Source organism: Haliaeetus albicilla, chromosome 1 (genome assembly GCF_947461875.1).
Source record: "Haliaeetus albicilla chromosome 1, bHalAlb1.1, whole genome shotgun sequence".
Taxonomy (NCBI): domain Eukaryota; kingdom Metazoa; phylum Chordata; class Aves; order Accipitriformes; family Accipitridae; genus Haliaeetus; species Haliaeetus albicilla.
This window is the reverse complement of record NC_091483.1, coordinates 49,531,086-49,546,004: the sequence shown is the minus strand read 5'-3', so window position 1 is coordinate 49,546,004 and position 14,919 is coordinate 49,531,086. Positions and strand designations below refer to the sequence as shown.

Here is a 14,919-nt window from a genome sequence, read left to right as displayed (position 1 = left end):
CCTCCCCCACAAAGCTGTCTTCTGGTTATGCTACAGAAATATCTATGCCGTTACTCATTTTATACAGGTGCACCAGCTGTGCCTTGGCCATATTTCACATTAATTTCAAGTTCTATTTAAAGGCCCGCATATAGTTGTATGTGCATTCAAAGAATTAAGGAGATGTCTCTCAGTACAAATGTCCTTCTGTTAGCTCTCTGAATCTGAGGAGGGAAGAGTAAAAATTTTCTTTTTAATTATACCACATGGATTAAATCAGTTGAGTTACAGTCTGAAAATCTGTTTTTGATAGTCACCAGTACTAGCCCCTCCCAGAAGGCATAAGCAATCCTTCACTGAATGTTCTGAACAGGCTGCTCACAGGGTCAAGTTCCTTTCTGTGGCTTTTTCTTAAAAAAAAAAGGTTTTAAAACTTACTTTGAAACTCTGCTGCATTTCCTGGTTTCAACTACAGAAATAATTTTCCATGTTACTTACTGTGCTTCACGTGGTGTCATGGCTTAACCCCAGCCAGAAGCTAAGTAGCATGCAGCCGCTCGCTCACTTCCCCCCCACCCAGTGGGATGGAGGAGGGAATCAGGGGAAAAAAAATAAATAAAAGAAGTCATGGGTTGAGATAAGAACAGTTTAATAGAACAGAAAGGAAGAAAATAATAATGATAATAATAACAAAAGGATTGGAATATACAAAACAAGTGATGCACAATGCAATCGCTCACCACCCGCTGACTGATCCCCAGTTAGTTTCCGAGCAGCAATCTGCCCCCCAGGCCCCCACTCCCCCCAGTTTATATACTACATATGACGTCCCATGGTATGGAATACCCTGTTGGCCAGTTTGGGTCAGCTGTCCTGGCTCTGTCCCCTCCCAACTTCTTGTGTCCCTCCAGCCTTCTCGCTGGCTGGGCATGAGAAGCTGAAAAATCCCTGACTTAGTCGAAACACTGTGTAACAACAACTGAAGGCATCAGTGTGTTATCAACATTCTTCTCATACTGAACCCAAAACATAGCACTGTACCAGCTACTAGAAAGAAAATTAACTCTATCCCAGCCAAAACCAGGACACGTCGAAAGCTTTGCAATTTTAATTTCACTGAATCTCCCCTTGTGTTATGAAAGTAAGCAGTAGTGTCCACTCTATCTTCTACACAGAATTTGCTATTTTATTGTGTTCTCTTTTGCATATCCCTTTAAAGTAGTGAGTCTATGTCTTTTCTGCACTACATCAGATGGACATTTTTCCTAGAACACCAGTCATTCCAGTGCTTTTCAGAATTTCTACCACATTTTTGATACACAGACTGAAATGACTGTCAATCATGACTTTAACATGTCACTTCAGTGCTGGTGAATTAAAATTTCAGCAAAAACATGAATATAGACAAGTAAATTTAAATTATAGTGACTCTTAACAAATCTTTCCAGCATGACACACTTTTTCAGGTCTTCCTGAAGGCTTGTTAGTTTTCCAATGATAGAAAATATGCAATTAAATGACTTCATAATTCAAATCTGTACTTTCAAAATTCAGTTCACTTTACTATTTGATTTAAGTGCCATCACTAATTGCTGATGAAATGCACTGACTCGTTCTTTCTGGGCTGGCCAGTTCAAGATGCAGCAAGATCTGAACATTCCTCTTCTCAGGTGAAGCGCATGATACAACTTGTAATCTTGGATATCCTGAAGAAAGATCAATATGATGGAGTCCCGACTTTGTTCAATAGCTTGCTGAAGAGCATGATACACCTTAAAACTGAAGCAAAAATTAGACAAAAATATGAGTTTTCTTTCATATGGAGGGAAAAAATGACAAACCATTCTTTTAATAGCTCATGTAATAGCACATAGCAAATTCAAGGACTGGACTCAAACAGGGGTCTTAATGTCTATTCTATGATATAAAATTGTCATTACCTATCTTAAATTAGTTACCTTATAACTAATGAAAAAAATCATCCTCTAAAAATATAACCTAAGTCTACTGTCTTGATATAGCCTTGTTTAGCATAGTTCCTTTCTTTTCAAGTTCACTACCTAAGAAAGGTGAAAAGACTCGTTTAAAGGCCAATAAAAATCATCTTTGGATGCTAGTGATCTCACCCATTATTGCTCTTTTTCAAACATGTAATTTTACAGAAAGCAATCTGCACAGGTGACAGCTTGACTTTTTGTAAAAAAAATACTGAGATATTCAAATTTCTAATAGTGTACATGTGGAACAATTAACTTTATTAATTTAGGAATTCTTCTGAAGTTACGATATATTAAGTAAATATACTAAAGTAGAATTGGCGTGGTATTTTTTATTAAATGGTATTTTTTATTAAATTACACAGCAAAAAATATTACCTTGTTAAAAAAGTCTGTTAAGAAATTTTTCCCCTTACATATAAAATTTTATATCCTACTCACTTTTTGCACCAGGGATCCTGTAAGAGGTGTTCAGTCACAACAAAAATAATCTTCCTGCTCGTTTTTATACTGTTAATTGTGGCTTCAAATTCAGATACACCTGCTTCAAAGTCCCGTTCTTCTAAACAAAACCTAATTTGAAAGTGGTTATGTTCTTCCAGAGAGATGAAATTCTTCGATACCCAATTCTTGTCCTGTTTTGCATGAATAACATAGGCATCATAATCAAACTCTTCCTGTTGTCTGTCAAGTTCTTTAAAACCAAGTACTCGATTCACTAAAATATTCCAGTAGAAAGCTATTCTCCACCCTTCAAAATGGATGCTGAGAACAATAAAAATGAGTAGCATCACAATAGAGGTAGTGATCACAAACAGAAGTTTAAATGGAGCACTGTCTTTGCAGGCTGAGCTATCAAAATGCAGCACCAGACTACCATGATATTTAGGTGGGGTGTTGCAAATGTACTGGGACTGCAATCCAGGTATATATGCTTGGGTCACATTAAGCCAATCAGCAAACCAAGCAATGCTTTCACAGGTGCAATCAAATGGATTGGAATCCATCTCTAGTATTCTCAAGCTCTTGAAAGCTGGGCCAAACACTTTTTCTTCAACTGAGGTTATGAGATTTTTCTGAAGGTTCAATGAAATCAGAGAGGTTTGGTCATCAAACAGAGTTGCTGGAAGCATATTCAAATTATTTGATCCTAAATCCAAGTTTTTTAGTTGAAACAGACCCTTGAAAACCTGAACTGGAATCTCATCAAGCCCATTTGATTTTAAATTAAGAATGCGCAAGTTGGGAAGATCTTTTAAAAAAAGAACAGGGCCACCCGGATTTGCATGTTTCCAGAGTCGGGCTAAATTATTGTGCTGCAAATCCAGAATGTCAAGTTTGTGAAGTCCATCAAACAAGTCTTCTCTTATGTTTGCTATGTTGTTATTGCTGATGTCCAGGACAGTCAGATTTTGTAGAGGATGAAAAGGTGAAGGAGAAAGTGCCAGATTACTGCAACCTACCTTCCTCAGCATCAGTTTTCTAAGGCTTGGGACAAAAATGAATGATTCACTTTGCAAAGCCAAGTTTTTGTTATAGGAAAGATAAATATCTTGTATATTATTGAGACCTTTAAACTCATGACCTGTGAGCTCTTGACTAATTTCATTGAGACCAAGATCAAGAATTTTCAGATGTCCCAAAGAGGAGAATGCCCCACTTTCTATTGTAGAGATCCTTGTTTTTGTGAGGTTGAGAACTTGCAAACTGGAATTACCAAGTGATGAAAATGTTTTATTAGTTATTCTTTGTAAGTTTATGTTGCAGTTACAGAGACTCAGGTATTTCAGGTTGTTCAGACCCGTGAACGTATTAGCAGTAATTCCTGGAAAATTGTTATTATCCATTATAAGGTACTCCAGGTGGTATAACCAATGAAAGGAAAAATCTTCAATTTTCCCAGTAAGTGAATTTATCAGATTCAGATGTTTGAGGCTGGATAATCCATAAAATAAACGTGAAGATATATGAAAGTTATTATGCTTCAGGTTTAAGTATTGTAAACTTGAAAGCCACTGAAATGAGTCATCTTCTATCACAGACAGAGAATTTTGGGAAAGGTTTAAAACTGTAAGATTTGTTCCTTGCAGTCCCTGGAAAGTTGACTTGCCAACATACGAAAGCTTCACATGGCTTAGTGAGAGGTTCTGAATCGCCGTGTTTGATAATTCTGTACAAAGTTTCTTTGTGCGATTTTCACCAAGTTCAACATCATTCAGTATGAGGCCAAACAGATTTCCGATTGCATGTAAACATCCTACGTGAAACTGGAAGGAAAAGGAAAAAAAGAGTTTTGACCTAAACAAGGGGATTATGTAAGAAAGTTGACTCATAAAGCCAAAATTTGGAAAGGTTTTCAAACAAGATTTTGAAGCAGAATATGACCTCCTACACAGATTTTTCTACAGCCAAGGTCAGACAAACACTTCTTGGAGTTTATACTGAATGATTCAAGCATAAAGCTACTTTGCAGACAGCAGTACTGTAAAATCAGAGCAGCTTAAACTAGCATAAAGTAGCACTGCCCAAGAAAGGAGCAGTCCCATCTACTTATCCACACACTGTACCCTTGTGCCAATACGGCCATACATGCAGTCACATGATAAATCAAACAGGGAACCAGCCTGACTACAAGCTAACCAAACCAAAAAGTCTGTAGAGTTTCCCCAGTGATCCAGTGCATAGCCTCATTAAAGCTTGTACCAGAAAGAGAGAGGGATGAAGTGGCGAAGGGAAAGAGGATGGTGGGATTGCCTCTCAGCAGTGGTACAAGCTTATGCCACTTTAAAATGTTCTTGTAATTTCCATGTACATGTTCTTTACAAATCAACCAACTGGGAAAAAACCCAAGCAAATTCAATGCAAATTCAGTAGTCATACGCTGAGGGTCAGCCAGTTGAGAACTGCAACACTTACCATCACTCTCCAAAGAATCATACTGCAACACTGAGAAGTGGGTCAGAGAGAAGAGTGCAGTCGGTGTAGGTTGCAGAAAAACCACCCACTTGTTTTTTTTAAAGGAGTAAGTACACTTTTCTGCAATGATGATTTCTCTGGGGTACCCCACAGACACAAATGAACATTCTCTTTGATCAACTACGAAGTGAGACCTAGATGGTATAACTAGCCTTGCATAACATCACACTTTTACCCCACTTAGAAAGTATGTGTCGTGGTTTAACCCCAGCCAGCAACTAAGCACGACGCAGCCGCTCACTCACTTCCCCCCTCATCCAGCGGCATGGGGAAGAAAATTGGGAAAAAAAAGTAAAACTCGTGGGTTGAGATAAGAATGGTTTAATAGAACAGAAAAGAAGAAACTAATAATGATGATGATAACACTAATAAAATGAAAACAGCAATAATAAAAGGATTGGAATGTACAAATGATGCACAGTGCAATTGCTCACCACCCACTGATCAACGCCCAGTTAGTCCCCGAGCGGTGATCCCCCCGCCCCTACTCCTCCCAGTTTATATACTAGATGTGACATCTCATGGTATGGAATACCCCTTTGACCAGTTTGGGTCAGCTGCCCTGGCTGTGTCCCCTCCCAACATCTTGTGCCCCTCCAGCCTTCTTGCTGGCTGGGCATGAGAAGCTGAAAAAACCCTGACTTAGTCTAAACGTGACTTAGCAACAACTGAAAATGTCAGTGTGTTATCAACATTCTTCTGCTACTAAATCCAAAACATAGCACTATACCAGCTACTAGGAAGACAATTAACTCTATCCCAGCTGAAACCAGGACAGTATGTCAGCTCTTCACCTTCAGCACAAACAAAAGAAATCCTGCATAGAAAATACCTGGTAAGGGATGACAGAGCTACTTGATCTAGCTGTTGCTTGAGACCTCTAATCTACATGGAACCAGCTCTTGCTGATTCCAGTGGGAGAAAAATAATTGTGTATCACTACTGGAGATCAGGATTAATGCTGTATACAATCGAATGGTTTTATCTTGGACCTCAGTGGATCAAAAGTGTAATGTAAATGCTATACAATCATAAAGGATAAATCAGGATAGCTCCATTTTATACTTACACCTGCTGAATTTCTGTTTAAATGCTTCCTACCTCTTTCAGTGGGTTTGATGACAAATCAAGACTATTCAATGAGGTGTTGCTAAGAAAACTGAAGTCTTCCTTTTTTAACTCAGTGATTTCATTGCTATCCAAGATGAGCACACGAAGGTTCTTCAACTGTTGCTGCAATCCTAAATTTGCCGACTTCAAAAGATTATGAGATAGGTCCAAAATATTCAAGTTCTGGGGAGAAGATGCAAACAGAAAAGTATACAATTATTTTTATTTTATATAATACAAAATAATTTTGAAATATTGCATTAGAGTCCAATTGATTAGAAAATAGTTGCAATACTACAATTAAAATAAATTTGTAATAGAGAAATGGCAGCTTTCAAGATCCTGCAGAAGAAGCCTTCTGTATCTTCCACCCCTGTAACTTTCATTGTATCCATGGTCTTAACCTGCTAAAATATCTTCCTGCAAACCAAAGATTTACTTTATCTAAAATGCCTTAATTCACTGAAAGCCCTCCTGCTCCAGATAAAGTGATAAAAGCAAAAGCCTACAGTTGGCTGCAGTTACAACTCCTGCAGTATTAAACCTTGCATTCCACCCTCTTCACTGTGGTCCACCCCCAGAAATGGAAGTGAGGAAGGTGAAGAGGAGTGCAGTAGCAGCCTACAAAGATCAGTGCTGTACGCCCTGTAATACTCCAGCTCATGCCCAGGTGCTCAGACTCCTCCTGCACCTGCGGAGAAGGACATGCTACCCTAAAGGTGACTCCACAGAATGTGCCTTGAGGTGCCCCAAGCCTGGCCTCCATCAGTAACAGGTCAGCAGCAAAGCGAGGAAGGCCAGAACTTCAGTTCTGTTCCCAGCACCGAAGCTGGCTGTACTCATTTGTACTTAGTTGAGTCAGCATCCTACAATGCAAGCAAGTGCATCTCATGTAACTGAACTGGAATACTGACTTTAGCAGAAAAGTCCAGACTTGTTCAAAACAACATGCACACTCATTAGAACATTGTACAACAATTAGTACCCATGCGTTGTCTCTATTTATTTTTGTCCTTAGGCCCTTCCTTTTGCATGATTCCCTGCCTGGTGCAAAGACAAGGGCACAGTCTTTTCCTGATTCCTGTGCTCATAGATGCTACAGAGAATAATATTTAACCACAGGGAAACTACCAGGAAAAACAAAGATAGAGTAAAAAGACTTTTACTCTTTCTTAATCCCCAAAGTCCTGAGAGACACTACATTCAGCCTAAGCACTAGCCTTCATGATCAGAGTAACTACACTGTGCCCTTGAGAATTTAGGCTAGCTACCATTTTTATACCCCAGGCAACTCAGATTCCACACCATCCACTTCACCTTATATGTCATCTGCTGCTGCTATTCTCTCAGCACAAATCCTGCATGGCCAGGTGCCTCAATGGGCTGCAATAGGGAAAAGGGGATGGAGAGGATTGACTTAATAAGGATGGCTGAGACTCCAGTGTGCTTCTAACACAAGAAGCTACTAGGACTCTTCTTTAGAAAAAGAATGAAGGAATATTATATGCTGGGTATTTTCAGGTGCAAATAGGCAGCTGTTCTGTACACACAGTGGAAAATACAGTAAATTCCCCATTTATACTTTATTTACATGAAAAGGTGCATTTCTAAAGCTTACCTCCAGAGTTTTGAAAGGATCATTTTTTGTATCTATTCTGTTGTATCCTAGATTGAGCTCAGTCAGGTTGGTGCAGGAAGCAAAGACTCCATCAGGGATCTTATACAATTCGTTATGTTCTAACTTCAGAATCTGCAACAGGGGCACATTTTTGCACAATTCCGGTTGCAGTTTAGAGATGCTGTTGTAGCCTGCGTTCAAGTAAACCAGCTGGCTGTACTTGGTCAGATTTGCAGGACCTAGCTGCCTTAGCTGATTATGAGAAATGTCCAAACCTGTTATATTGTTTGGGAGATCAGAAGGAATTTGAGTCAGCTTTAGGTGACTGCAGTCAGCCATTTCATTTCGGATCTGACATTGCTTTCCAACTGATGCACACAGCAAGCAGACAGACACCAGTTTGACAGATAAGCTGCTCCGCCAAAGAACAGCACTTCCCATTGTTTTATCTGCAAAGGCAAAATGAACACCATACAAATTACAATCATTTTGACATAACTTATATCTTAAACTGAAGGCTAAGCAAGCCAGGCTCAAAAACCATGCAGTTTTATACGAAGCAAACACTCAGTATTTTTCACCCGTAAAGTAGCATTCATTTCTGCAGAAAAGGTATGTCTAATAATCTAAGTTAAGATTTTTCTTTAAAAACAATAGTATTGTCTTATATGCTCAAAAAGCTACCAACACTTTATCTATTATCAATGCAAATTTCCAACATTTTCCCTTTTCTGATTAATTTTTCATTGCTTTAACATGCAAAAAATACAATAAATATGACAAATTACACACAGGCTCCTCAATGTTAATCACACTGATAAATATTTGTACACCGGCCCCTCAATGTTAATCACTATGCTCCGAGCTTAACTGCACTTAAAATATTTATAGTTATATGCAGTAAGAATGCCTAATATGCCACCACTTTATTTTACAGTTGTTGCCAGTTGCTGTTTTACAAGCCAGCCACACAAACTTCTAACTCTCTTTCTACCTCATAGTGAAAGAAGGAATACCAGGCTATAGAAAGGTATATGAGAAGGTAAAAGCAGACAGAATAAATCAGTACCGACCTAATCAGAGAAAGAAATGAAGAGCCAAGGTGTAGAAAAAACACTGTTCATAGATTCAGTACATTTATCCAAATTCTTCCAGGAAAACTTACACATTTAAGAATTTAAACACCCCACCCCATATCTTTTGAGAACTTCCATTAGGATATCAGCCTCTGTCCACTGGTGCTCTAATCTTCAACGGCTCTGCCTGTTTAGGCATGACATTTCTGAAGAATCTCAGAGTTTTTTGTATTTTATTCCATTTCAATTTAGTATCCATAAGATTTAAATTTACCTGGTGATCTTGTAATGCAGCTTTACTGGATAAAGAAGAAAATTAATTCCACAAAAATTCTGACTGGATTAGAGCTGTAAGAGCTCAGAAAGCTTTGACAAGCCTGCTGAGTCATAGAGCTTGTCTAATTAAATAGCATTTCCACTAATCAAGAGAGAAGTCCAGTGTATCTTCCGTATCATTCTCTACAGAATTAATCTTCAGTAGAGGGAGAACAAATAATCAAGAGAAGAGTCCAGTGTATCTTCCATATCATTCTATACAGAATTAAACTTCAGTAGAGGGAAAACAAATACTTTGGGAGTGCTTGCCTGAATATTTTTCCATGCTTTAGCAGAGAACAGTAAGCTTAGGTTCCTCCACTTCAATTTTTTCTTTTTTAAAAAATATAAACCTTATACTTTCACCCCTGAAGCTTTGAGTATCTCCACAATCTCCAAATACACACATCTGTATGGCCTTCTGCCAACAAATTTGGAACGTACCTGCTCAACCTCAATTTACCAATGAGTTAAGTCTCAGCATGATGGGCTCCCAGGTAGAGAAGACTGTCAGTGCCCCACTACAGAACAGGCTATAGACGGGAATTTAACCTTACTAGACTTAACAGGAATCTAGAACAGCTTCTCGAAAGACTAATTCCCAGGAATATGAGCTTCCTTAGTTCTGCAGCTCACATTTTCCTTTGCTTGGAACCTGTGTTTAATCAACATGATCTAGCTTTGAGCACATTACATTATTGCTCAAACAACGAAACAAGAAATGAAACAAGAAATTAAACCTGTACATTGGTATAGAAAAAGAAAAAGCCCTCAGAACTGATGTTTTTTGAAGAGAAGAGTTTTCACTACCGTAACAAAACACTCTTGAGGAACTGACACTGCAACCTGCAGCCAAACAGGAGTTTAGCAGGTCAGACCCCAGCAAAGTTTGGCACCACAGGTAACACGCCTTTTCAGAGAGCATACATTAGGACTCCTCTAGTAACAAAAAGCCACATTGTAGTGGCCAGAGGGGAACCCTGTGAGTGCCTCTGTGGGAGCAACCTGGCCATCTAGGGAGAGACATCAGTAAAATCCAATGGGAGTGGGCGTAAAAGCAAGGGAAAGAGGGACTTAAAGCATTGCAAAGGCATACAGAAAGGACTGCAAAAGACAATTTAAAATAAATCTTAATGAAAAACCAATTCCCTGCTGGGCACTGCATGTGGGCCTGACCCATCTCCTGCAGCTCACACAGTCTGGCTCTCCACTCACCTTGCCGCTGGCAAATGAGGAAGGGGAAGCGATAGCAAATAACTCAACACGATGGTCCTGCAGACAGCCTGACCTGCTACAGCGGCTGCTGAACACCGCACCCGTGTCCCTGTAGCTGAGGAAAATAAAGGACCGCTTGTCCTGCCTCATTCCTCTGTACCCCAGCTGCTGGAAGAGCTAAGGAAAACAAAGTGGGAGCTTGTCTGTAACAAAAGCTTTACCTCTGGCCTGCATCCCTCTGAGGGTTTGTTTTAGGGACATAGCTGCCAGGCTCCTCGGCAGTTGTTGCCAGCTCATCTTTAAGTCTGAAAGGCGCAAGAAATGTACTGCACAAACACAAAATGAGTTCTTTGGCTGACTTCCAGTGAGGCCTGAAGGCCTGCCTTTTCCTGCTTTTTTCATTGCGTGAAGTCTGGAGTCAGCTTTAGGCGTTTTATGCTTTGGTTGGGGATCCAGTGAAAAAAGCATACACCCATCGTCAGACTGAAGGGACAGTGTTACAGAATAGTATTTAACAGACAAAAGAAAGAATGACAGTTTTAATGTTACGAGCAAGAACTTTAAAAAACTGGAGAATTTAGCAGGGGAGCTTCCAGCATCTCCCAGGGAGGGACATTCCCACTTCACCTATGTTGCCTTCTCCTTTTTTTTTTTTAACACCCAGAAATACCTCCTGCCAGCTGGGGACACCACACGCGGGCACAAGCACCAAAGCACACAGCTTTAAGCAAACAGCAGCGGCGCCGACTTTGCTAACTTGCAAGCGAGGAGAAATCCAAGATGACGGAAAATCGCCCGAACTCCTGGGCAGTCCTTCGGGCTTTGTACCTCCGATATTCGCGTTTATTACCAAGAAGCGAAGAACGGCATCCCCTTACCGCTGCGGGCTCTACCTCCTCCGGTCTGGAGACATCCAGGCACCGTACAACTTTCCCAGCGCACGAAAACCACGAGGAAACGCTCCGCCGGGAGCCGGAAGAAGTGAAACCGAAAGCGGGGCAGGAGGCGGCGTGGGAAGCCGAGCCGAGCCGAGCCGGGCCGGGCCGGGCCGGGCGGAGCGTCCGCCGGGTGCCGGGGGCGGAGGGGGCTCCTGAGCTGGGCGGCGGGCTGGCGCTGGGGTTTTCCCCACGGAAACCCGTTGCAGCGCGCAGGTGTGTCGGACGCGAGCAGCGTCCCACAGCGCTGCTTATAACACAGTTACGGTTTATTCCTAGCCAATTCCAGTGTCTCTGAAAATCCCCCAGGACACATCCCAAAGGCGGATAGGCTGACCGCCAGATTACCGACATGGGGAGATTACTCTCTTAACGTAGAAACCTACGGGTGCTTTGTTTCTACAGAGCCACGTAAAGCATCCCTTTTCAAAAGGGAACTTGTTTATGAGAGGGAGCAATATACTACATTTTTAAGAGAGATAATCACATATTTTCTGTTGCATTAGAAAGAAATCGTTTCCAAAGGTCCAAGTAGAAGTTTTAGGTACAGCTTTCAGACGTGTGCCCTTTTCATGCTGCCTGCGAGTTCGCAGGTCCCTGCTGTCCCAGGGCCCTGACCATCAGTTTCCTGGGGAGGACTTCCTCAGCACGAGCTTTCGGACGTGCCAAAAGGCGCCACTGCTTCCACTGCGCTGGCAATGGCGAATCCTCTGCGGGGCTCATCCAGCCATGCTTCGGACACACCAACACCACTGAGTTCACCTTACGTTCTTAGGTAGTGGTGCTGTCCCTCTCGAGTGCAGAGCGGGTAGCTGCAGGCTCACCCAGAAAAAGAGCAAACTCGGCTCTTCGTAAGAAGGACATAAACTCTTCATTCAAAGTGTTTGAAATCACAGCCTGCAGCAATGTGTTAACTGCCTGCCGACCAGGAGCTCTGGGGAAGGAGGGAGACTGTGCTGATTTCTGCCCTATATCCCGTTAAATCCGGGACTACTGGCAGATTTGCAGTGGAGCCCGGGGAGGTAGGCTGGCTACCAAAGAGGTTAGGGCCCTTACTTCCTACTCCTGCTCTCCGAATTCTTTCAACAATTGCCTAATATAAATTAATATTTATTCTTGGAGTTCGGACACTGAAACCGAGACCAGAACCAAGCTCCTTTGGAGCGGAAAGGCTCTAGAGCCTGTTTCATTCCCATTTCACAGTTAAACCTTGATCCTCCCTTTTGTCTTCCTAGGGGAAGAGCAAATTTCTGTTCCATGCCGCCCTGTGTGCTTCTGCACTGGATAAGATCATTTGATCATAAGCACAGCCACTTGAAGTCACATTAAGTTACTCTGAGGAGGATTTTCCCTTTGCATTTCGCAACTCTGCTGCTTTGGAACAGAAGAGATCACACTGATGGTAAAGCAGCATAATAATTAACAACCTTGGCAGATCATTATTCCAGCATAGCAATACTGTCAGGTATTTTGCCTCTTATCTCACCCTCCACCATACTCCTACTACAGATAAAGCATGCTCTTTGGTCTCACCTTACAATTTATCCACCCTCAATCCTCTCTTCCCTATAGACATAGGGGACTACCAGTAAGCTGGAGTTGTATCAGGCATAATGGAAGAAAACCACCCGATGCTGATGAAGCTGCTATTTTATCAGTAATGCCTTTCCAACACTCTAGCCTTAGAATAATGTCAGTGGCTCAGGGAGACAACGGCACAAGGGTACTCAAAAGCTCCACACTCTTGTGGAACACTTGCACTGGGTGTAAGAACATTTATTTTATTACAGAAAATGTCAAAGCAACAAAGCTCTTGTAGACATTTTGCAGCATGATTTACGAGAACCAGCAGGTACTACTGTGCAAGGTAGACTCTAGGGCATACACAACCAGTGCAGGTTCAGCAAGTACAGTATTTCTGAGGCAGAGGACAAAGTGGACACATCTGTGCCTATTTCCGTGGTGTGAAATCACATCAGGCTCTCAAGTTGCCGTAACTCCACTGTAGCTTAGTTTAAACTATACTTATGTTTTCAGATGCTGGAAAGAACATGGCAAACTCATAATGGAGGGGAAAGTCAAGCAATCCACATGTCCAGAGAATAATTTAGGAAAAAAACAGTGTAAAAACTAGGCAATGCTCCCACATTGTGGTCAAGGAAAGCAGCCTGAGTGAGTTGGTTCTGAATAGTGACAAAAGGCAGTCAGACACAATTCTGGAGATGTAGCTATTTCACACATATCTTTAACAGCAGCGTAAACAGTTGCTGCACAGACCTAGTTCAAGCTTATCCAGGCTATAGCCACAGAAGGGTAGGGATGTAGGTGCAGTATCTCACATAACACTCCCAGAGCAAACATGCCACCAAAACTTAGCCTAGAAAAAAGCAAAGAGGAAGTCTACTGATCTTAACCTGATCTTCAGATACAAACAAGTGTATTAACTTCGTACACAGCTAACTGGACCTCAGCATTTTTGTAAACCACAAGTCAGACTGCAAGCATCCGGGGGAAGACCCAGAATGACAGAACACACACAGATGCTTCCCATGACCATAAGCCACTTGAATGGTGAAAGCACCACACGTTGTGGTTGGATTCAGACATCCCATGCTGCAATGAATGGGTTCATGCAAACAGAATTTAAATATGTCTGGAAGCAAGCCTAGCTACCAGGAGAAAGAAAGCAGGAAAGAGCAGAGCTGAACAGTTAAGATCGGAAGCAAGTCTTGACAAGGGACATGCTGCAACATCAAGGCAACTAGAAGGGAAGACAGTGTCGCAGACAGTTAGCTTGTATCTACCTCCTGAGACAGGAGAATAGATGCTTCTTCTATGTTGTCATTACATGAATTCAGCTAAGTTTAACTGTGCTGTTGAATATTCTAACAGGTCAGGTGCCTTCTGGGTGCAACAGTTCCTTTAAGACTGCTCACTCATAACTGCTAATTTACACATTGTAAAAATTGAATTACAACATTAGCTTTTTGTGGACACAGAAGTGGGAAAGGGTATCTGAGGACTGACATGCAGATCAATGGTAAGGCAGACTATGTTCATTAGCATTCTCCCAAACCTCTGGGTGCCCAAAGACAGGAGAATTTGCTTCCATGCATTTCTTCTTTTATTCCTAGCTGAAAACATGACCTGGGCAGGTAGCTGAGAACTCCTGCCATTGTTTGGCATTTAAGCTATCCAGTAGCCAGCCATGAGCAGTGGCTCTGGCTAAACTGTTTTTTACCTGGAAATAACATGAAAAATGCCAGTGGACATGCATAGATAAACTCTAGCATTTGCTCACCAGCTTTGACACTGGTGTACACTTTCCTGATGTGTTGCACTGACTGTAAAGATCAACTGCAGAACAAGTCACATTATCTGAAAAATTCTGGCACAGTAAGAGCATTCACAAAAGCTCATCTCAGTACAATGAGACTGCTTTACATAGCCTAGCCAGGAGACAATTTAGAGAACTAAGAATTCAACTCTAGGGTGGATTCCTGTTCAAAACCACCTCTTCCCTCTATATTGGGACAGTTACAAAGGCAGCCTTTGCAACCCTTTTCTCTGCATCTTCTACTGCTCTAGCAAGAACAAGGATGTGTCGTTACCAGTATGTGTGCTGTGTTAATGCTTTTACCTACCATCCAGGGAATTCTAATCCCAAAGAGAGAACCCTGGAGCTAGAGAAATGAGAG

At 41.5% G+C, this 14,919-nt stretch overlaps 1 protein-coding gene across 3 annotated transcripts; it reads right to left on the bottom strand.

The window, feature by feature from the left end:
* Positions 1-679: 679 nt before the first annotated feature.
* Positions 680-11,597, bottom strand: TLR3 (toll like receptor 3). Of its 3 annotated transcripts, XM_069788595.1 has the most exons (6): positions 11,165-11,597; positions 10,508-10,769; positions 7,681-8,129; positions 6,054-6,245; positions 2,418-4,243; positions 680-1,758 (listed from the first exon to the last, which is right to left on the bottom strand). In XM_069788595.1, exons 1-6 carry the CDS (start codon positions 11,573-11,575, stop codon positions 1,530-1,532), a joined length of 3,369 nt encoding a protein of 1,122 aa, XP_069644696.1. In that variant the 5' UTR covers positions 11,576-11,597; the 3' UTR covers positions 680-1,529. The 3 variants fall into 3 exon arrangements, with proteins under 3 accessions (XP_069644696.1, XP_069644711.1, XP_009914242.1); XM_069788610.1 differs by lacking the exon at positions 10,508-10,769 and having other exon boundaries at positions 11,115-11,284; XM_009915940.2 differs by lacking the exon at positions 10,508-10,769 and having other exon boundaries at positions 11,165-11,284.
* Positions 11,598-14,919: the final 3,322 nt, after the last annotated feature.

Coding starts and splice junctions, on each gene's coding strand:
- TLR3 (XM_069788595.1), bottom strand. CDS start 11,575: ATGTCGGTAATCTGGCGGTCAGCCTATCCGCCTTTGGGATGTGTCCTG. Junction 6,246..7,680: donor ATCCTTTCAAAACTCTGGAG/GTAAGCTTTAGA, acceptor TCTTCTCCCCAG/AACTTGAATATTTTGGACCT. Junction 4,244..6,053: donor CATCAAACCCACTGAAAGAG/GTAGGAAGCATT, acceptor TTTTCCTTCCAG/TTTCACGTAGGATGTTTACA.